The 24355-nt window shown below is 39.7% G+C and overlaps 1 protein-coding gene across 1 annotated transcript in view; it reads left to right on the top strand.

The window, feature by feature from the left end:
* The window catches only part of Ndc80, a 119459-nt gene that overhangs the window by 22853 nt on the left and 72251 nt on the right, over positions 1–24355 (top strand). Inside the window, exons 3-6 of the mRNA XM_067156224.2 lie at positions 1648–1899; positions 7437–7578; positions 9174–9396; positions 17461–17591. Of these exons, the coding sequence (XP_067012325.2) occupies positions 1648–1899; positions 7437–7578; positions 9174–9396; positions 17461–17591 (748 nt within the window). The remainder of the gene's footprint in view (positions 1–1647; positions 1900–7436; positions 7579–9173; positions 9397–17460; positions 17592–24355) is intronic.

The raw sequence follows: 24355 nt of genomic DNA, 5'->3' as shown, positions 1-24355 counted from the left end.
TTTTGAGGCCAATTTTATTTGCAATGTTTTGAAGTTCTTCGCCATTGTCCGGTCCTAAATCCGGAATGAGAAAGGAGGAGGGTTGCTGGTCTGGTACCCAGCTGTAAAACTGCCAATGCAGTGTGTTGGGCGGCGGGAAATAACCTGACTCCCTAAGGGCGCCAACGGCTTCGGGCGAATGAGCCCCTTTAAGTGGGGTGATGGTCCCCACAGTGGAGGAAATGCCACTGTGATCCATTAAGCAACATCTGTTCTCCAGGTTAGGGGCAGCCTTATCACCTCACTGGATCAAATCCAGAGTTGTAATTCAGGACCTAGTCCCACACAGGTGACACCTTGACAGTCAACCATGGAAGGTCCTTTAAGGAATACTCCGCCAGCTGAACCAAGAGTTCAGAGAAGGAAGCTTCTTGTTTTAATATTTAAGGGTAATATTTTAAGATTGATTTAAGGCTGGAGATGCCCTATGGAAAGGGCGAAACATGTCCCGAAGGTGTCTGTATAATCGTATATATTTGTAACCATTTACAAGTGGACAGTATTGAATAGGTGGACGAATAAAATACCTTTATTGGATTTTAAGTTACACCCTGGGTCGATGTTGCTTGCGACTAGTATCATTATGCGAGGAAAACTTCGGGTCTGGGCGTTGCTTGTGATAAGTGTCATCGCGTGTTACAGTAGACGGTTCCGCTTGTGTAACTGTGATTAGTATCGCTTTATGAGAAACACCCTGGGTCTACGTTGCCTGTGATTAGTACCACTGTGCGAGGAAAACCATGGGTCTGTGTTGCCTGAGAATAGCACCATTATGTGAGGAACACCATGGGTGCGTGTTGCCTGTGGGTATTACCGTAATGTGCGATACACTGTGGGTTTATTTTGCCTATGATTAGTACCACAGTGTGAGAAACTATCATGAGTATAAGTGATCTGTGATTAGTTTCACATTGTTCTACATTGTTTTTGAGTGGTGCCCTTATGTGCGAAGCACCATGGGATTGTGTTACCTGCGAGTGGTACCATTGTGTGTGATTATTACCGCCATGCGAGAAACACGAGTCTACGTTACTTGTGATCAGTACCACTGCTTTACCATTGATTTTACCATTATGAAGGGCTGAATTTTGGACAGTTTAGATAATAAGCAGCATCCCAGTAATTAAGGCATTGTGAATTGGATCCACTGATTGTTTTTGTTTCTCGATCATTTTTCATCATCATTTGTTTTAGATTCTAGTCAGTGGATACATTTTGAATTTTAATTTCATTCACCTCATACCATTACGGGCCCGTGGATCTAACTGTTAGGCCCCTTTAAACAACAATCATCATCAAGAATGCATAGATGCCAAATATAAACAGCATTGCTCCGCGCGCAACCTCAAAGGTCTTGCGCCGTCCCCAGCCCCGCAGCATAGAAGGAAGCTTAAACATCCTCTTGATGCCTACGGTCCTCGGTGATTTAATTTCTAATTATTGCCAAAAATCAATTTGCCTCCCATTTAGATACAAGCCCTTTGGGTACCCACAACAAACATCTGTTGGTTCAGTTGTTTCTGAGACAATATCATGTGCATATTCCTTTTTTTTTTTCTTGAGTGAATGTACATTATACTGAAGGTTGGATTTCTTTTATTTTTTCAGCGATGTACACAGTTCCAAGAAGTCAGAGGCACAGTCCTCCGCTAAAACCGGACGTGTAAAGAAGTCTCTGTTCCCATCAGGGGAAACTGCTGCTTCTAGTAAATTGCCCGTGGCTGCAACACGTTTACCACGCCACCGTTCAGTGGAACGGGATGTTGGTCCTACATCAGGAAGCGTTGTACGGCAGAAAAGGCGCAGCCGTAGTTACGAGGGGCGTACCGGTAATTTATTTACTACTCCATCTTCATCTGGGTGAGTACATCGCAAGATTTCTCTTTGCGTACCAGCATCCAAATACCTGACAATTCATTGTATTATATATGAATAATTTTAAGTTGCTAGCAGTTTTACCCATCATTGATGGGTTGTTTTATTCAAATAGAGCAATAATGCCATCTAGTAGAGCACCAGAACCTCTGTTTTCGGTTCTTGTTGGACGTTGTAGGCAGTCACATTTGGTTTTCTTCCAGGTTGGCGATGTTAGAGAATCTGAGGCCTAGAGAAAACACCCAACTCCTACTTCAGAGGAGTCCTTATTCCCTCACACGTTTCTTCTCATTTCTAGCCATCTTTATTATCTTCCTGATTAAAAGGGCCAGGTAATCATGCAGTTGTGACCTTACTAAGTCGGTCACACCTACATCCTCCACTATCCCCTTGATGACGTAACGATGTTTCCATGTCCACGAAGTTTACCATTGATGGACTTAATATAAATATAATTGGCTCTACGAAATAGCACCAGTGTCAAAATGTTCCGAATGAAATGTAAATTAAGTTCTGTTTGAAGTATTTCTAATTAAAGGGGACACTTTTCAAAATATAAGTGGTTAAGTATTTCAACCCCCTCCCTTCTTTACTCCCTTCCTCCTTTGAATTAGCTCAGCGTGTAAGTTAACCCAATTTTGTAAGATATGTGCAAAGTTTTTTAAAAGGCCCAGCTCTTTCAGTGTGTTAATGGAACAATCAGTCATACATACAGACTGGAATAGTTGCGGGTGTGGGCCAGTGGTAAAGTGTTGTCCTCCAGATCCCAAGACAGCTGATTCAAACCCGGCAGAGGTAGTTGGATTTTTGAAATTTATCATGTGTAATGGTTTTTTGAATGGCGGAGAAGAGTCCATTCGACGATGTTGGCATGGAAAAGACCTCTGGTGACACATTTGGTGTTTACCTGACAAAATTAATTTAAATCTCAGCCATAGATACCCAAGAGATTCGGTCTATTCTGGCATCTAGTAGGCCGAGAGTAAAACGGAATGTTGATGAGCAGACAGTCACAGATGGGGTGAAATTACAATGTCTGCACATGGTAGCTGAGGCCATATGATTTTATTTTATTATTATTTAGGATCGTTTCAACCTCCTATGGGTTACAGTTACACAACTTCCTTGACTGTTGATGTTTTTACCTTTTATGCCAATACTCCTTCATTCTCTGGCTCACTTTTGCTCGTTCCTCATCCGAGAACACCGTATTTTTTCTCGTATGTTCTCTACAAACAGATCCGTCACCTCCGCAATTTTCCTCCTGAACACTGTTCTGTTTTTAAAATCTCGCTTCTCAATGCCACATTTTTTAAGATCCTGGAACTTCTTTCAGCCATGGAACTTGCGACTTCCTTCTTTCCTGGAAGATGAGGATCTTATTTGCTAGGCGTTCCGGTCCCATTCTTCTCAGGTGTCCATACAGTCACCTTTTTCTTATTGAGGTTGAAATGTTTAATTTTATTACTGTATTTTTTTACATACAGGAATTGAACTGGTGGTCTGTAAGGTCTTAATATAGCAGGAAAAATGTTTTTAAAAAATTCAAATGAACAATCATTTTTGCAATGGACAAACAGGGCATACATTTTGTTTATAGAGATTAGGCTTAGCCAGACTTCATTTACCTACTTTTGCATCCATAGTTAGTTCCTGCAATTGGATGTTAAAAAATATTCACAATGTGAGGTCATCATGGACTGAGGATTCCCATAGCTATTTTGTACTATTTCATTGTAATGGTTTATATGTACATAATATTTAACTTTTAGCTCTTGGACATTGAGTTTCAGTGTTTATTATCCTTCTTTCCCCTCTTAATTATGCATTGTGTTCTGCGCATCAAAATGTTAATATCATTGTTCATTGCCTCACTTGTTTTCTCTTTAAATCATGGTTTGAACTTACTATGCTTTAGCTTATGTTTCCAGTTTGTATTTTCTTGTTTTTCATTATGTCTTGTTTTTCACTTTCGTTTTACTTTTATTCTTTGAATTTCCTTTTTTTTTTGGTTGGGATTTCTTTCTTCATAACTATGTATGATCTGTCTTTTATTTAGCTTAGTTATCTGTTATTTTATAATGTATTATTTGTTTCTGGACCTCGTTATTACCCTGTAATTTACCTTGTCAAATGTATGAGAGGGCCATGAGCCCTAACTTCACCACTGCTAAACACACAAATAAAGTAAATAAATTGCTAGAATACTTATATGAATGATATCTTTGGTGATCTTTTGCAGTCTGCCCATTTCTGTTGATGCCACTTTGGTGATATCATTCCTTTATAGTGGTGTACACTGACGAGTTACGAAGGTCGATCAAATATAAACGGGATTTTTGTTCGTGAACATCAACAGTTGGTAGGACTGCCCTCGCGCTTCTATGCTTGTGTGGGACCGCTAGGAGTGGGGAGAGCGTGCTGTTAGATGTTTCCCGCAGTTTTGTCAGTAACGCTCACGATGTTGGAGCAACAGGTGCAACCCTCCACTGCGAAACACATAATTTTAAAATTTCTTGCTCATGAAGGAGTTACACCGGCGGAAATTTGCCAGAGCTTGACTGCACAGTTCGGTGATCAAACATCATCAAAGACGTATGTTTGCCTGGCATAAAAAGTTCAAGGACGAATGAGAACATGTGGAAAATCTACAGCACAATCGCCGTCCTCGGACTAGCACTACAGACGAAAACATTATTGATGACGATCGACATGCGAGATTATCCGACCGAGCTCGATAGCTGCAGTTGCGTAAGTGCGGCCAGTATCCAGTATTCGGGAGATAGTGGGTTCGAACCCCACTGTCGGCAGCCCTGAAGATGGTTTTCTGTGGTTTCCCATTTTCACACCAGGCAAATGCTGGGGCTGTACCTTAATTAAGGCCACGGACGCTTCCTTCCCACTCCTAGCCCGCTCCTGTCCCATCGTCGCCATAAGACCTATCTGTGTCGGTGCGACATAAAGCAACTACAAAAAAAAAAAAAAAAAAAAAAAAAAAAAAATTATCCGAAATTGCAGAACAATTCGGAATCAGTTATGGGAGCTGTCAGGCAATTGTCACAAACGACCTACAGTTCTGTAAAGTGTTTTCCAGATGGGTTCCTCACCTTTTGACTGAAAATCTGAAGTTGAGACATTTGGAGGTCTGTCAGCGGCTTACAGCAAGGTTTTTTATTATTTTATTTTTTTATTTTATGTTTTATTTATTAGTTTCATTTTCCGTATTGATAGTTCTCGTATATTACAGCAAGGTTTGCGGAAGGTGCTGCATTTTTGAGTCGGATCGTCACCTGCGACGAAACATGGGTCCACCACTACACTCTCGAATCCAAACAAGCCAGTAAGAAGTGGCAGAGGAAAGGGGAGGCAGCACCAGTGAAAGCAAAGACTCGACTGTCAGCTGGCAAGGTTCTTGCAACCTCTTTTTTTAATTGGTGGGGCATTTTGCTGATTGATTTTTTTTGCATGAGTGACGCACAATCAATGCTGCTTAATACCGCGAGCTGTTGAACAAGGCGAGGGTTGTATATCGCCGCAAAAGACGAGGCCAACATATTCGACAGGTCATCCTCCTCCACGACAATGCGCGGCCCCATACTCCAGCTCTAACGGTTGTGAAGCTACAGGAAATGCACTGGACTACACTTGATCATCCTCCTTACAGCCCAGACTTATCACCCTGCGATTTCCATTTGTTCGGACCACTTAAAGAAGCTCGAGGAGGGCAATGATTTGATGATGACGAGATTTAGGAAGACTTGGTGTGCAACTGGCTGGTGACACGACCCTGTTCTTTTTTATGATGAGGGCATCAAAAAGCTACCCATACGCTGGGACAAATGCATTTCCAAAGCAGTAAACTATGTGGAAAAATTGCCTGTTTTTTTTTTTTTTTTTCAAGAAATGAATTTAAATAAATAATATCCCGTTTATATTTGATTTCCCCCCCCCCCCCCCCCCTCATATTACATTATGACCACCTACTTAATACAGTGTAGGGCTCCCGACTGCAGAACCACTGCAACTTGGTGATGCATTGATTCAAAGATTCAGGGATGGTATGGTACAACAGCAGGTCTTGCAGATGCCATACACAGCGGGGTGGTGGTGTCTCGCAAACCTGCTTCTTTGAGTAGAGTCACAGGTGTTCGATTGGGCTCATCTCTGGTCTGTTTGGGGTCAACGGTATTACAGCAAATTCACTGTAAACAGTGAAATGTATTCACAATCTTGATGTTTTTCTGTGATTTTTCTGAGCACTATTAAACGGACACAATTCTTTAGTTGTAAGTTTATCTGATGTGATGCCACTTATACGCTAAATAAATATAATGTTCCTCCAACTAGTCCTTTGCAATCCTGGCAGTGAGGCGTGGGACATTGTCCTTTCGGAAGTGGCAGTCACGAACAGGGAACACTGTTGTCATGAAAGGGATAAAGTTCTCAATGACATCCAAGCAGTCTCACTCCTGCCCCCATTACCTTACAAGGCTCCAACTACGATATACATTCCCCAGCTGAGACATTTGGTAAGGTTTTACTGGCAGGAGGAGAGGTAGGCCACCCCTCCTTCCAATAAGCTGAGAATTTTAAAGGGTACAATGAAGGTATGGAAGACATCCCAGAGGAATGCAGCAGTAGCTGTGTGTCTTGGGTCGGACACGGTTACGGACACCCCTACTTATTTCAGGAAAGAGGAGCACCCATCTGACCATAGTATACACCATTATGAAGTGAAAGTACCCTGCTGATCTGCGTCGTAATCTAAAACCACCAAGCACCATGCCCCTCGTTCTACAAGATGGCGAGCAGTGAGTTTTATACGAGATAGTGGACTTTTTTTTAATAGTTCCCAACAGTGAAATTTTTATTGTAGTAATTATTCTTAATATTTGTTACTGTAAACTGAACTTACTCTTTTAACTATGTTTTAATCCACTACCTGTTGGTTGCATGCTTTTTCCTGTCTTAACAAGATCTGTTTTTAGTTTTTAAGTTATGATATACATTATCCTGCTTTTAAAACAATACCTTACTGTTTCTTTTAACATTTCATTTTGTCTCATACCTTAAGGGGCCAATGATCTATATCTATATCTAACATCTACCGTAACAATCATCACCATAATCAATAACGTCCAGATACTGGACAGTTGTCAGGAATTTGTACACCAAAGTAATTGGCCTCACTGTATCCCTCGAGTCATCGCACCACCTCCACCGGCCTGTCTGTCCAGCAGTGCAACCAGATGTTATAGCCTCTGACATTAATCGGTGTAGATGTGTTCAGCCATCGATGTAATGAACCATGAGAGATTGTATGCTTTTCTCATTCTTATGCCAGAAACACAATGAACAACAAACCTGCAGACTTGCTCTTCCTATATACACACTCATCATGCTGCTAGAATGTCACGTATGCCTCTCCATAAATGTTCCAGGTCATGGTGGTCATAGTACTATGATTCATTGATTTGTCTCTGTATTTTTATGTGAATGTAAATTAAATCCATTGGTTTCAGAATGTATCGCACGCCTGTGGGATCAGCATACCGTTCTTCCCGTCGCAACAAAACTTCTTGTATATTGAGTGCTGTGAAGAATGTTCCTAAGGATACAAGACCGCTGACAGACAAACACTTCCAAAGCCAGGCTTTGCTGCAGGTAAGTGAGGTGCAGGCCATATTGTGCATCAAGCAGAACAATTAGTAGCTGGATAATAGAGGTGTTTTGTTAGTTGTTAAATATGATATTTACGTGATATTTAGTTTAAAATCGTTTAAATTTTTGAGATTGTTCAATTCTTTCAATGCTGCGATCGAGTATATTTGAACTGAACTTTGTGCCGTCAGTGCTGCTGTCGAATATACTAGATCTGCCTTATAACTGTGTTATATGCCTCTGTCATCTATTAGCCCCAAATTAAACTAAGTAGTTTATATTATTTCCGCAAGTGGTTCTGCACGAAAACGTTTCTCTGTCACAATTGTAAACATCGTGTTTGAATGATGGCTGCCGCGTCCGAACGTAAGATACGTCTGCAGGAAATCGTACACTATTAGAGGAGATTGAGTCTGATGTGGATTTCTGATTTGCTGCCAGAGAGAGGAAGAAATGACACTTAACTAGGCCTACCCACGGGGTCGGACGGCGAGTTTGCGCTGAAGGCGCATGCATTTCAAGCGCCAAACCTATGTCGGATAATAATTTGACCCCTGAATGCCCTGAAATGGATTGTTTTGGGATATTTTTGAATGAAGGGCCGTCAGCAAGGGTAGGGGACGAAGCAAACAGATTTTATAAACAGACAGTTGATGCTAAGTTCGACAAGTTCCGCCCTACGTTTATCAATATCAAGTGGTTAATTTAATCTTGGTATTTTCTCAAAAGAATACGATGGAGTAATTTGTCAGATACTGCCATCTTCACTATGTGTAGAGGCGACCCTTTTGTGAACATTACAGAGAGAGAGTTGGCCGTGCTGATCGCGCTGCTCTGAGCTTGCGTATAAGCAGTAAATTTCATGCTTGGTCCCGTATTGATGGATATGACAAACTTAACTTTTTACAAAAAAAAAAACTTTAGTTTTATTATCCACATAGTTTACTCTCAGGCAGTACTAATTTCGACCACACATAGTGTTTATTCTTAGCTATTTAATCAGAAAATTAGAATTAGGGCATGGTGACATCATAAATGCAATGGTGGGGGGTAAATCTCCTGAGTTAATGCTACAGATACGAACACATAAACTACACTAGTGTATACATTTAAAAAAATTAGACAATTGATAAAGCCAACTGGATTTAGAATAAAAACTAGTAGGTCACAAGAATAATGATGCTTGAAATGATTTCAAAACCGCACTTGTGTTGAACCAAAGATGACTTAAAAAGCCATTGTCTATTAGTAGTCTCATCATGGATCATAGTAAAATACACATTTAATGAAAATATCACAGTATTGATGCAGGTAAAATTGGTTAATTGTTGCTATGCCTGTCAGCGGCGTATCACTGAAAGAGCAATCTTTTTGGTTACAATAAATGAAGGACCCTTAGCACCTGCCATATGCTTTCTCTAGATCTACAAAACATAAACTTCGCTTTTATGAATAAGATTTAGCAATAGTTTTAATTTTGAAATTGACTTCAGTGTTGAAAGGATGATGGCTGATGGTATATGTAGGGCCAGGAGCTCTACATAGTTCATTTTCCTCGTCATGATTGTTGCTGACATATATGAATTGTTCTGTTTCAGGTACAGAAGTACATTGAAAGGAATCACCTTTCTGCCAACTACTTACCTTTGACGTTGACAAACCCTATAAAGTTGAAAACCTTCATAGAGGTAATGGATTTTCTCCTTCGCAAGTTTTATCCAACAGTAAAACTAAACCAGAGTAACTATGCGGAAGAAATTCCAGTCTTAATGAAGAAGCTAATGTATCCAGGAACTGTGAATCGCTCCTGGCTTATTTCAGGTTTGTATAATTTGTCTTTAATATTAAAAATAGCCATCTTTCCTTTGTTTCCGTATTTTATTATTGAGAAGGACCTATTACAAAGCTCTCCAATGAAAAAGCGAAAGATTGTAAGAATAGACGAGCAGTATTGTTTTATGTAGTATCAAGAAGAAAAACCCCTCTTATTTGCTGATGTTTGCTCGTATGCACATAATGAATATTTACAATGTGGTAGAGATGACATTTAAGCATATTTGAAAAGCTCATACATTGATAACATACAATGCAAAATAATATTTTCTTGAAAATTGCAAACGGTTTACATGCACATGTTTTCAGACCTCCTCCTTGCATCGCTTGCACATTTTTACTGTACGTTCCAGGCTTTAACCACACCTGTAACACATGTAGGCTGTTTTTCTTTTCTTCTTGGGGTCACAGGTAGTGCATGTCTTTCTCTTAGTCAGCTGTTCATCTGGTGATGACTGGAGTTCTTTGATTTGCAGAACACACCTGATACTCGTCCTCGTCATACACATCCGTCTTCTTGTTCTGAAGCACTGCCATGATCTGAGGTCAGATCTTCTCCAGATACCTCACTTCCTGAAACGTCATCATAATCATCATCTATCACCAAATGTAACAGTTTCCGACATCTCCGTATTACTCTTTCTCCTGGGTCCGGTCTGTATGACATACACAGCGCTATAACAAGTTGTATCTAGCAAACAACTTGGCGATTGTTGCCTCTCGACTGGCTGATGTTTTGAATTACCGAGCTAAGCAATTACAAGGCCGGATGAGTCCACACTGACTACGGAAGGGGAGTTGTCGAAATATTAGGGCCCTTGCGTGGTGTAGAAGACTGGGCGTGGGTAATTAAGGGTTAAATTATGTTCACTCGTGAGTTGAGCTGTGACGTAACATTCATTCTAAATGCTACGTTGTAATTGTCCAGGCTTCTCCAGCCATACTTTTACGCGATATCACTCGATATCAAGATCATCCGCCATTGGCAATTATTTATATGACATATTAATTTAACTTCTATCATTTGTTAATAAGGCTTTTGGAATCACATTGTATATGTTAGAACATCATTTATTATTTAAATTATTATATTATGTAGGATAGGAATTCATTATGTACTGTAAATATGGTCAATGTTGAGACAGAGTTGTAATTTCATCTCATACTTGTGTACACGGAAAAGTTATTCTTGAAGCGGGGAAGTTGGGTGAGTCACTGGGTTAAACTCATGAGCAAAAGGCACTATACAGCTACCTACGTGCAAGGCTAGCACACTACATCATCGCCACGCCTACTGGTTACTTGTGAAGAAAGAAGAGGGATATGATAATGCGATCTATGAATCAGATGCTTCGTTATATAGAGAATTGGTATTGAACTGCTATCAAGAGTGGGGAGAGCCCGGTGTTATATTATCTAATGCGGAGCCATGGCATTTGGTACAAGTCTGTATAGTATTGATAGATTAGCTAAGTTGGATTGAGATTTCTGCTAACATGGAAAAATTCGTATCTGAATTTTCTCCTCCTACGGTCAACGCTGATCAATTTTCACAAGTATAGGGCCAATGTCTAATTTAAAGACTAGGCAGTTAGGGACTGCTAGTCCAGATAGCCCAAATCACATCACAGAAGGAAGGAAGGATGTCCATGGAGTCAATTCTACAACTAGAAGAGGGGAACGAGTAACCACAGAAAATAGATGACCTCAACGGAAGCTGCAATTGGTGAGCTTCAATTAGATAAAGCAAGCAACAATTAATTTCAGTACGTAAATTCTAAAATCCCTCCAAGCTTTAAGGAACTTTTCCGATTCATCTCATTTTTTTGTATAATAAATTCATTTGTATTTTATATTGCATTAATTTTCTTTCTTAAGCGATACTTAATGATTAATTTTTTAAAATCCTACCCCTGTGATTTAAGTATAAGTCTCTATGCTAGTAAATACAAATTTTGCTTTACAGTTTTGTTCAAAACTGTAATGCTGGCGCCCAAACATTACGTAGAGAAATGGGAAACCATGGCATGATAATTAATTCTATTTGCGTGGCAATTTGCGGGCAAGCCACATATAGTTAAATTTATATTCATGTGTCCCCAGGTATTAACTTTCGTCTCCTCTAATGTGTTGGTTAGGAGAGCGAACAGTTACGTCACATGTAGAACGATTGGAGTGTGCAGTGAAATTTCCAATTTACTGTAGGTATATGAAAAGGATGTACCAATTTCTCCACAGCTGGGAGGTGACCTCTGTTGAGTGGGATGTAGCCCATTCTAACTCTAAATTCATAACATGCATTATTATGTACAGTAAAACCTCGTTAAGACGTTTCTGTAGGGGACAACATAAATGAACGTGTTAAGTGATAAAATCGTACTACTGCATATCGGAATGAAAACTATTCAACAGGGATATGGAAACACTAGATAAGGTTTTTTCCAACGTGAGGGCATGTTAAGTCGCGTATCCATGGGTACATTGAAAATTATATCTACAATTTCTAAAGGTGAGAGGATAGTATTAAAAGGTGTGAAAAATACAGGAGAACAAGTATGAACACCTTTTCTGCTGGGGCTTATAAAATAAGTGTAGTGAAAAGTGTGAAAACCAGTAATCACCAAACAACAAATATGAAAACATATACACGGGGGCCAATAAAAATATCTAAGTATTATTGCAGATATCACTCCTAAACCAAATGTTGGTAGAAGCCTTTTATTTTGGAGCAGTGGGTTATAAAACATCATTCTCTGTTCACACTCTTTCACAGTGAATTGGAGGTTACACTCGGCTATGTGCGACTGGCAGGAATAAGTTTGGCCGCCATTTTGAATCTAACAAAACTTCGCCCAACTTGAGTGATAGTCGGAACACAAAGGTGCAATTTCAACATCCGCAACCTTAGCGCGCTTAAAGATGTGGATGCCAGTCCACTTTCTGAAGGATTTTAATTTTGGCTTCATTAGTAAGGAATTTCATGACTTTTTCCATATCCATAACTAGGCTATTATAAGACAAATATGCACCATGCTAGTCAATTTCACACGATTATGTTACTAATCTAGATATAGGCTACCGTATCACGCGAAAACACTTCACTCTACCAGTACCACTCATCACAAAATAAATTCCAACTTCTGGATGGAATGCGAAATACAACCACAAATAGGCTCACTTGTTCCATAATCACGCTACTGTGGCAACAGCTCTTACGCGAGTTGTAAATCACGTTTCATTCACAAGGGATGATGATGTTTTCATGGCTAGGAAAAATGTGATCATACTCATAAGCGATAGTAGCGAAAATTCGTGATGCGAAAGTTATGTTTATATGTTCCTTTTCCAGATATAGTCTACCTTATCATGCGACAAATCTGTGGCTTGGTTCTAAAAGGGCCAATGTCAAAAAACCTGTTTTTGAGCTATGAGCATTTGAAGTTTTGCTTATAGTTTTCCAATTTTTTTTTCAACAACTAACTTTAAATAACTTTATACTTTCTTTGTGGAAGTCACCTTATTAAGCGCTAATTTTTTCTATTGAATCCTTTAAAAATTGCCAGGTCTTTAATCTTCATTGGTAATCTAACATTATTGGCAAGGGTTTATTTAATTAAACGTTAACTGTTCGTTTAGTACTTAACAGAGACATTGGCCCTTTTAACATGTTGCAAGCCACGATAAAACGCGTTTGTATCAGTTAATATCTCATTTTCGATAAAAAATGACATTGGCCCTTTTAGAACCAAGCCACAGAAATATTCACTACACTTCACTTTACCACTCAACGCAAAATACATTCCCAACTTCTGAATGGAATGTGAAATAAAAGCACAAATAGACTAACTGGCTAACGGACTTGCTCCCCGAAGGTGCAACTTATCCTGTAAAGTTCAGGAATTTAAGACCTCTTTCCGTAATCACGCAACTGTGGCGATGGATCTTACCTGAGTTGGAAATCACTTTTGTTCCACAAGGGATGACTAATAACATTTTCAGGGCTAGGAAAAATGTGATCTACTAAGCGGAAATAGCGAAAATTCGTGACACGATAAGCGAGGTATTTTTATATAGATTTAATATGGTGAGAATCGGGACTTTGAATTTATGACGTGTTAAGCGGGAAAACGTCTTTATGAGGAATGCACTAATGAGGTTCACTGTTCATTTTCTCTATGAAACTGATATACAGTAGAACCTGGTTAATACCAAATACAGTAAAACCTCGTTAATTCGAAGTCGCTGGGACGCAAAAATCGGATTTCGAATTAACCGTCAACTCCTAATTCAGAAATGCCAATCCTTGCTGCATCACAAAATATTCTAAGTCTCATTACTGAATGTAATTGCTTTGATTCACAGTTTAAACCTTTCAAGTGCCATGGCAAAAATATATTTCCAAAATGTGTTCAACAAGGTGCATTTACAGTATTCAAATAATGCACTTTGATAACGTACTGAATGACATAACCTCACGCAACGAAAGAAATAAATAAGAGCATATTTCAAACATGAGGATAAATCTACGCTGGCTCCCCTGTGCATATGCTGTATTCCCTGGACTATTGTACTGTATGCATTTTAGATACCTCGTACTTGTTTGGAAAGTACCCGATGCCCTTGAAACATTGTGGCTTATCAAACTATCCTGTGACGGGAGAAATTCTCTCACTTCCGTCTGCATTACAACATTCAAAGATTTCCCGCTATGGCACCTCTCTCGAAATTCAGAAAAGCCAGCCCTTGCCGTGTCACAAAGTATTCTAAGACCCATTAATGCATGCAATCACTTCGATTCACAGTTTAAACCTTTCAAGTGCTATGGAGAAAACTGTTTCCGAAAAGTATCCAACAGAGTGCATTGACATTCGTCCTATTCAAATATTATGCACTTGGATAAATCACTGGTAAACAAAACCTCACGCAAAGAAAAGAAAATCCACACGATTCAAAGACGAAGTACAAATATTGCTGGCTCCCCTGTACAAATGCTTTTTTTATTACTTTAGATGCCTTGTACTTGCACAGAAAGTGCCCGATGTCCTTAAAACATCGTGGCTTGTCAAACTTTCCTACGACAAGGGGAGGAAGTCTCTCGCTTCCGTGTGCATTAAAAGTTGCAACACAGTACAGTGACCCCCATCCTTGTACAATTTCCCGGCTGGCGCTTCTCAATAGAGCATGTCAAAAAACAGATCAGATGTACGGCTTTTCAGGCGTTTGCTCTATTAACCAGTGTTTCATCTTAGGTCTGACACTAGACTCATCAGAGTTGGATGTGTCAGACCCTACCCATTGATGCTGGGGTGTATGCAGGTGAACTTATCAGAAGCCCTATACAAGAGGCACAGTCTGGTAACTGCATACGGGAGATAAAACTCCACAATGGAATTATTGCCCGCCTAGCAATTCCGAATGGAAATTCTAAGTTCCCAAGGAGGGAATTGGATATTTTTCCACCAATAGAGCATGTCAAAAAACAGGTCAAAAGCAAATGCATGAAAAGCCTTACATTGATCTGTTTTTTGACATGCTCTATTGGTGGAAAAATATCTAATTCCCTCCTTGGGAACTTAGAATTTCCATTCGGAATTGCTAGGCGGGCAATAATTCCATTGTGGAGTTTTATCTCCCATATGCAGTTATCAGACTGTGCCTCTTATATAGGGCTTCTGATAAGTTCACCTGCATACACCCCAGCATCAGTGCATAGGGTCTTACACATCCCACTCTGAGTCTAGTGTCAGACGCTGGTTAATAGAGCAAACGCCTGAAAAGCCTTACATCTGATCTGTTTAATGACAATGGTGTTCGGTGCATATGAATTGATTACATGAGCCACTCTTTTTCGCTAACTGTCGGCATCGCAAGCGTTTGTGGATTCTGCTTCTCTGCACACTGTCTGCTACATGATATTATGGCGTTCCTTAAAACGCTGAATACAAAAGACTTAAGATTTCACTTGAACTTGCCAAATACGAAGAACACTGTAGACACACCGAAGTGAGTGAAAGTGCGGTTAGCTAACCCTCTACGTTTCGGAATACGCGTTCACGACACAGATGAATTTTGAATTTAAATTACTCTGTAAAATAATACTTTTTTAAAAACAGTTTTGAATTTAAAGTCTGAATTTCGGTAATGGGACAGACATTTTTCTTCGAATTACGAATTATCTGTATTTCGAATTAAATGATTGAAATAACGTGTAAAACTGTACCACATGTTTCCGGGAACAAGAGTTTCTTTGAATTAGGTGTGATTTTGAATTATCAAGGTTCTACTGTATTGCACATTTTAAGAATATACCATTTCCCTGATTCAGAGGAGGGGTTTTATGTACTGTTGTTCGTGCATAATTCAAAATATGGTTAATTTGTCATTTGAAGTTAAGTTTCGGCCGAAGTGGTGTAAAATGCAGGAATGTCATGAAATAGATCATGGCTAATCAAAATAGGAACTATTGCTGCCAATTAAATCGAAAGAAAAGGTGAAGAGCCAATAATTGGAAATTTTGAAACAAAATTGTAGCAAGTGCCTGGGAGCTGATACATGCGCTGTTTGCATCACCACAGCTTACTCGGTGTTCGTTAGTAGGATTAGTACATTGTCGATTAACAGACTTGGCTTTTGTGTTGATTTATGTGAGATGATATTTTTAACGTGCAGTTGTTCAGAATGAAAAAAAATGTGTGCGAAGAGGAACTTCTCAGTTGCAGAAACAGTTGCTGAGAAATTGCAGATAATCAGGGGAGTGAACACGACAGGAAAAAAGACAGAAATAGCTAAATCTTACAGAATAATGCTCTCTTACCATTTTTGAATAATAGAGAAGAAATGAAAATCCAAAACAGTCTGCATGAAAGTCTTAACAATTTCAACTTGTTTTCTTGACAAAGCTTATAACATAACAGTAGTGCACTAAGAAGCATTAAAAACATCAAACAACAAATATGTAAACATTTGATCGGGGCCCATACAAAATATCCAAGTTTTATTGCAGTTCACACTCTTTCTAAAACAAATGTTAGAGAAAGCCTTTTATTTCGGACCAGTGGGTTATTTATTACACATTATTTTTCTGCTCACACAGGCAATGAATTGCAGGTTATTCACAGCCATGTGAGACTGCAATAGAACGACTTTCTTCCGTTTTGAATTGAACTGAACTTTCACCAACAAAGATTGATTCAGATGATGAGTCGAAACTAGAAGATGCGATTTTCAACATTCTGCCAATTCTGCGTCCTTAAAGATGTAGTTGGCAGTTGACTTGCCGACAAACTTTAATTTTGTCTTCATTGGTAAGGAATTTCATGACTTTTTCCGTATCCATAATTAGGCTATCACAAGAGAAATGTGCATCACCCTGGTCAACATCACACGATTATGTTTCAGATGTAGGCTGTCGCGCGACAAATATTTGCTACCCGTCACTGTACAACTAAACACGAAGTACATTTCTAACTTCTGAATGGAATGTGAAATATAAGCACAAACAGGCTCATTGTGTTATTCTGAGGTTTCACTGCTAACCGGCAAGCAAAATTGAGCATTTCTGAGGCTAATGGTTTGTTCCCTGAAGGTGCAGTTTATCCTGTGAAGTTCGAGAATTCAAGGCCTTTTCCCGTTATCACGCAACTGCAGCGACGGCTCTTACCCGAGTTGGAAATCACATTCCTTCCACAAGAGATGACAAATGATATTTTCGGGGCTAGGAAAAACATGATCGAAGCGGTAATAGCGAAAGTTCGTGACGTGATAATTGAGGTATTTTTAGATAGATTTAATATGATGGGACTTTGAATTTATGACGTGCTAAGCAGGAAAACATGTTAATGAGGAATGCACTAACGAGGTTTCACTGTATAGCCTAAAATAACCTGGAAGAAATACTTGTCTAATGGTAAGCGAGTTACCAAAGTCAGTTGAGTGCTTCCTGAGGTTAGCTTTGTTTTACAAACAAACCCTTGTTGTGTTTTCTATGTATAAAATACTAGTATGGTTAGGTTTTATCTTAGAGTAACTGTGTTTGTGTGGTGTCTGTTGTAGCTAACACTCCACACGCCTGGCCATATGTCTTGGGAATAATGCAGTACTTGGTCTCCCTTCTGGACTGTGACACCGGACTTCGTTTCGTAGAAATGGAAGGTGATCCAATCATGGTTCATGAAGTTTCTATTGTAAGTTGTTAATCATGTACTTAGCATATTGGCCTGTATTTATAAGATGGTCCTAAAGGTTTGAAGATGTTTTACCAATAAAAAAATAAGTTAGGACCTCTCTGCAAGACAGTTTTGGATTTCTGTGAGATGTCATATAATAGTCTTAAGGTAAACGCATCTGTAGATTTCATAAATACGATTGCATGATTTTTACTAGGTGTAAGCACATGTCTTTTCTGGTTTCACTAAGAGATGGTGTCAGCGAATAATACTTCTTCTTCTTCCTCTTTAGCCTGTTTCAATCCAATGCTGTATATAAGCCTCTTCCATATGCTTCCATCGTCTTCGGTCTTGAGCCGCTTGGAACCAGCGTGTTCCAGCCAACAGCTTTATGTCATGGAGCCATCTCTTCTGGGGTCTTCCAGTGCCTCTCTTGTGTTCCCATGGTCTCCAGTGAACAATCCTAGAGGTCCACCTGTTGTAATCTTGTCGAGCTACGTGTCCTACCCATTGCCATTTTAGTCTTGCTACTCTCTCTAGGATGTCTGTTACATTAGTTCCCCTGATGTCTTCTGAACGGATCTTATCCCTAAGGCTGATCCCTAGCATCTGTCGCCCCATGGCTCGCTGTGTTCGCTGAAGTTTGCGAGCACTTTCCTTCATCAGAGTCATCGTTTCCAGACCGTAAGTAGTAACTAGCAGCACGCATGTATTATAAACCTTGGTCTTCAGGTTAATTGGATCATCCTTGTTGGTCAGGATGAATCTTAGTTTTCGGAATGCTATCCAACTCATACCTATTCTGTGAGGAATTTCTGCACGTTGGTTGTCTTTTCCAAGTTTTATCTTGTATCCAAGATAGATGTACTCATCGACACCTTCTATATATAGGTTTCCCATTTTAAGTGGTTGACTGTCTGCGCTTAGTATTTTTATTTTATTAATGTTCATTTCCAAACCAATCTTAGCAGAGGCAGTTTTTAATTCTTGGATCATGCTTTCTAACTCATCTAGATTTTCACTTATGAGCTCAATGTCATCGGCAAAACGCAGGTGGTTCGAATATAACCCGTTGATTTTTATTCCTTTATTATCCCAATGAAGGGTTTTTAATACATCATCCAAGGCAGGGGTAAACAGCTTTGGAGAGATAGTGTCACCTCATGGTGATGAGGTCTTCGTCAACTCTGACTACCATTGTTGCTTGATCATAAATGTTTTCCAGGAGCTTCATATACCTTGAGTTTATCATGGCATTTTGCCTTTATGATTGCCTAAATCCCCACCGAGTCAAAATCTTTTTTATAATCAATGAAGGCCAAATGAATCTTAATGTACTCTGTGGTTTTTTCAAGACGACGAATAGTCTGGATGTGTTCAACAGTTGAGAAACCTTTACGGTACGAAATCCCGCTTGCTTGGCAGGTTGGTAAAAATCCAGTTCTCTTGCGAGGCGGTTGGTTACAATTTTAGTTAGGAGCTTGTAAAGGTTTAATAACAAACTTACAGGACGATAGTTCTCTAAATTTTCCCCTATCACCTTTCTGGAAGAGAAGTATCACTTCAGCATTTTTCCAACTTTCTGGAATTCTTCCAGAGTTAATACTGCAACCTCTCCAAAGGGTAAGGTTACAATTAATAGGTTTAATGAAGAGAAAATGTTTGCTACCGTAATGCTTTCACCAAAAGTACTGTACACTAGGCACGTCAACATGTACGAAATTAAATTTGCAAGCACATTAATTACAGGAAATAAACAAACAGTTTAACCAACATGACTATTAAGAAAGGATAACCGGGAAACGGCTGGGAACCATATCCAGGCGGTGGAAGGTATTGGTAACACTGAAGAAGCGAAGTCAATGTAATCCTAAACTTTACTTAACAAGTTAGATTCGATTTCATATATAAAGCAATAACCAAGATACAATTAAAATAATGACGGCATAATTTCAACAACCATTACAATTTACATGAGGGTAGCATTTAGTAATTAAATTTATTTTACACCGGAACATCACACATGACGTTCCACTGTCGTGGCGTTACCTTTAAAAACCCAAAACAGTTCGAAATAAATAAAGGAAGGTAACGTTATACTAAAGTGAAGAGATACATCTAAAAAGGAAAAATAATTTACGTGTAATCATGGAGCAGAGCATCTTCGGTGGGTAGCCCCCTCAAAAACACTTCTGAGAAAGGGTACCCGACCTAAAGATGAATAATCCACGATGAAGCGGAATGAATGAAATAGTCCCGAGAAAAATATTACTGATAAGGATTACTTCGAAAGGCGTATAACAATTAATTTACAAAACAACAAACGGGAACTATCTCTTAACAAAGTGAAGCGACTTACCGAAACGGCTAAGTCATAATTATAACATTTGGAAGCAGAAGGAAACACGGGTACGCTCCGGCAAGATAAATAAAATGAAACACTACATTTGAAACAGAATACCAGAAAAGTTAAAAAATATTAATCAGTGCTTACCGGATGGCGGGGCCAAGAAGACCCGTACCTTGGAAGGTGACCGTTCCCTTCAGTGGTCAAACAGAAAAGACGCCCTCGCAGAGCAAGGCTCCAGCGACAACGCTTCTCCCCGGAAATTATGAAATATTACCACGGCCAATGAGCGTACGATGATTTCCTTCACCTACCAATCACATTTCCTTTTATTTTCTCCAATAGGAGCGCAGAAAAAATAGTGCTGACAAGGAACATTTAGGAAGCCTCTAGAAAAATTACGAAATTTGTGCAACTTTAGGAAACCGGAAATCTCCCATGCCGATGTGGCGCGTGTGGTACAGGATGCACCAGAATTACCATGACAATCAAATAATTTCAAAATCATATCGACTTCAAACAAATTAAACAATTCCAAAATTCACATACTGAGGAAAACCAAAACAAACAAAAGAATAAATCCTTTACATACATAATTTATCGCCGTCTTCCGAGTCCAAATAATCAAATCCCAATAATCACAACATACTCCCCCCCTTTAATTTGGAGCACCGCTCCAAAAATAAAAATTTTGATCACAATTTTAGCAGTTCAGTTACAGCATAGTTTAGAAAATAACAAAACACCTTAAAAATAAAACGCTGAAAAACAAAGGAAAAGTGTCACTGAAAACAAAGGACATATAAGAATGTTCATAAAACACCACACTGAAATTATTTTCTTTTAAAAAAAAAAAATGAAACGTTCACTGAAAAAAAAAATTTAACACAAATAAGAGACATCTTTTGAATCGAGTTCTTGGTTTTTCTGTTTTATTTACACTGTAGCACCACGAGTTCTTGCTGCTGATGTGACTGACGACGCGGCCATTGTCTTCAGCCTCAACATTACAGTTCAAACTGGGTGACTGCGCACAGCCTAGCACGACTGGCGTCATTGGCACATCTGGTTACAGCGCTGTAAATTGACATGTCCAAGTATAGGTGATATCACGTGCCACTAATGGCCACGTCAGAGTATGTCTGGTAATTATTCAGAATCTTGGCATGGGATGATGGTCACCACCATGCAGACGGTTCCCTCTTGGATTAGGGACGTCAAGTTGTCAGGCAAGAACAGTAATTGTCATCTGTGCCTCAGGTTACTGGAATGCAGTGCAGAACGGCAGGGCCCAAGACATAATGTACCTCTCCACTAGGCACGACAGCAGAAATGGGGATGGTATCCCCCTCCGGCCACTGCAACAGAAATTTACCCGCAGCAGACAGGGAATATGAAGCTAAAGCCACCCTGGTGGACAAGAGCTTGGAGGCACCTAACCGGTGTCTCCTCGACCTTCATTTGGGAGGTTCCCCCACAGGTTTGGGACTATCTTAGCCCCCCCATTCCGGCAAGCACTATGGATAACTTAAGATGAAATTTAAGAAATAGTTTAAAGAAACTCAAAAACTCTACCGGAGTTTACCCTGATTCCACAATTTGACAATAATCCCTAGTTACGAAGATCTTAATTCTACCCCACAATACATACTAAATTATATCTAATGTGATCATAAATGACCTTTCCATTACAACTAAAGAGACTTAACTAAATAATAAACTATAAAACCCGAAAAATTGTGCGCACTAATTAAAAATTTGCTTACAACTAATTCCTTATCACTACCCCAAAACAAAATAGTTTCTAAAGTATTGTCTCATAACTAGGGAATTTTTATCTGAGATAAATGCACACGGCTGATCCTCTTTCTTTCAGGATCACTGACTAACAATGATACAGGGGTTAAAAATTTCAAAATTGTGCAGGGACCTCGAAATCTGGGGGATAACTTGCTTATTACATGGTCCGCAGCACTACTAATGGGATGAGTCTTTACATAGACCTGGTCACCCACAGACAGATTGTGCGGTCTTCGCCCGTGATTATAGTTACGTTGAACTTTAGCGTAATAAACCTTCAAATTTTTACGCGCACGATGCCAAGCAGCACGGATCGTTTCTGGATTAGCGACATCAGGCAGGAGATCGTTAATGGACCACAGATTAGAAAGTGGAGAATTAGGGGTGAACGCTAGCATCAATGAAGCAGGAGTTTGCTTGTGACTTTCATGAATAGCAGTATTGAAAGCAAATGATAGCCAATTAAGTGAAGAATCCCACTTTGAGTGGTCAGAAGAATGGTATGCAATAAGAGCAGATCTTAGGTTCCGATTAACTCTTTCAGCATAATTAGGCCTGGGATAATAAGGTGTGGTAGTCACATGAGAGATAGATAGATCAAAACAGAAATTACGGAATTGCACAGATGTAAAAGCTCTAGCATTATCACTCACCAAAAATTGACAGGGTCCAAATGAAGCAAAGATCTGTTTTAAGCAAGAAATAGTAGTACTAGCATTAGCCATGCGAGTAGGGAACAGCCATGTAAAACGCGAGAACGCATCAACACACACAAGTATGAAACGATGGCCGGTCCGTGAACGCGGGAATGGTCCAATGTAGTCGATAAATAGTCTCTCCATTGGGCGAGAAGCTTGCTCAGATGACAACAGACCAAGGCGGGTATTAGGAGCGGGTTTACTGATGTTACAGGTTTTGCAAGATTTAACCATAGTGCGAATTTCACCATCCATGGATTTCCAAATAAAATGCTTACGAATTTTCTCCCTGGTTTTAAATACACCAAGGTGTCCGCCAACAGGGGATTCATGGAAATATTTGAAAAGAGCAGGGACTAGATTAGAAGGTACAACAATTTTGAGGTCTCTGCGCCCACGAGCAGGACAACATAAAACACCATTTTTGAGGGCATACGGTTTGACCTGTTCACCAGATTTAATCCTGTCAATAATACCCTTCAATTCAGGATCGTCTTCCTGATGTTTAGAAATATCTTTGAAAAGGACAGGGGAATTGGTCAAAACCACATTAACAAAGGCCGAAACTTGTTCAGGAGAGGGATCAGCGGATTCTAATTGAGGATCAGAACTGCCAGGGTAGAACATTCTACTAAGAGTGTCGGCAATGACATTTTGAGTTCCACGAATGTGACGAGCTTCAAATTGAAAAGCTGAGATGCGTACTGCCCAACGCGCAAGGCGACCAGTTCTTCTTGGCTTGGCCAGTACCCAACTCAATGCCTGATTGTCTGTTTCAAGATCAAAAGGTAGATGTTCAAGATACATTCTAAATTTCTCCAAGGAGAAAACAACAGCTAAGGCTTCCAACTCATATATAGAATAGTTGCGTTCAGCAGGATTTAGACTACGTGAAGCATAAGAGATAGGACGACGTCCCTCTTCAAATTCCTGAAGGAGAACACCAGATATACCTGTAGATGAGGCGTCGGTTTGGAGAATGAAACGTTTAGAAAAATCTGGCATCGCCAGCACAGGAGCATTACATAAAGCAGATTTCAGATCATAGAAAGCTTCAAGTTGGGCATCACCCCACTCAAATTTAGCATCTTTTCTCCTCAAGGCATTTAATGGGGCTGCTCTTTCAGCGAAATTAGGGATAAATTTACGGAAGAAATTGACCATACCAACGAACCTAGCGACAGCTTTGACATCTTTAGGAGTAGGAAAATTTTGGATAGCTGCAGTACGAGATTGGTCAACCGAAACGCCTTTCTCGGACACGATATGCCCTAGGAAGGACATCTGAGGCTGTGCGAAAGTCACTTTGCTAGCCTTAAGGGTTAGTCCTGCTTTACGTAGCCTTTCAAGGACTTCATTAATATGAGCAAGGTGTTCTTCAAAAGTTCCGCTAAAAATTACCAAATCATCAAGATAATTATAAACGAATTTGAATTTAATGTCTGACAACACGTTATCCAGCAGCCGGGTCAAAACAGCAGCTCCCGTTGCCAGTCCGAACGGCACGCGCTCAAATTCATAGAGGTTCCAGTCAGTAGCAAAAGCTGTGAGATGCTTGGATTCCTCAGCAAGAGGTATCTGATAGTACGCCTGATTCAGATCAAAAGTGGTAAAAATTTTGGCATTAGCAAACCAAGAGAAACAAGAGTGCAAGTCAGGAAGTGGAACAGATTGAAGCACAACTCGCTTATTCAACATTCGATAGTCTATTACAGGCCGAAAACCACCCTGTGGTTTAGGGACTAGAAATATGGGAGAAGAGTACGCAGATTTAGAAGGACGTATTACACCATCAGCAAGCATTTGGTCGATGATAGCCTTAAGGGCTTTCATCTTAGGAGGCGACAACCGGTACGGAGGAGAACGAACAGGTACATTGTCAGTTACTTCAATTTTATACTCCAAAACATTGGTCACACCTAACTTGTCAGTGAACA

The sequence above is a fragment of the Anabrus simplex genome, chromosome 12, assembly GCF_040414725.1.
Source record: "Anabrus simplex isolate iqAnaSimp1 chromosome 12, ASM4041472v1, whole genome shotgun sequence".
Taxonomy (NCBI): Eukaryota; Metazoa; Arthropoda; class Insecta; order Orthoptera; family Tettigoniidae; genus Anabrus; species Anabrus simplex.
The sequence above is the reverse complement of the archived record's forward strand: the minus strand, read 5'-3'. Positions and strand labels throughout refer to the sequence as shown.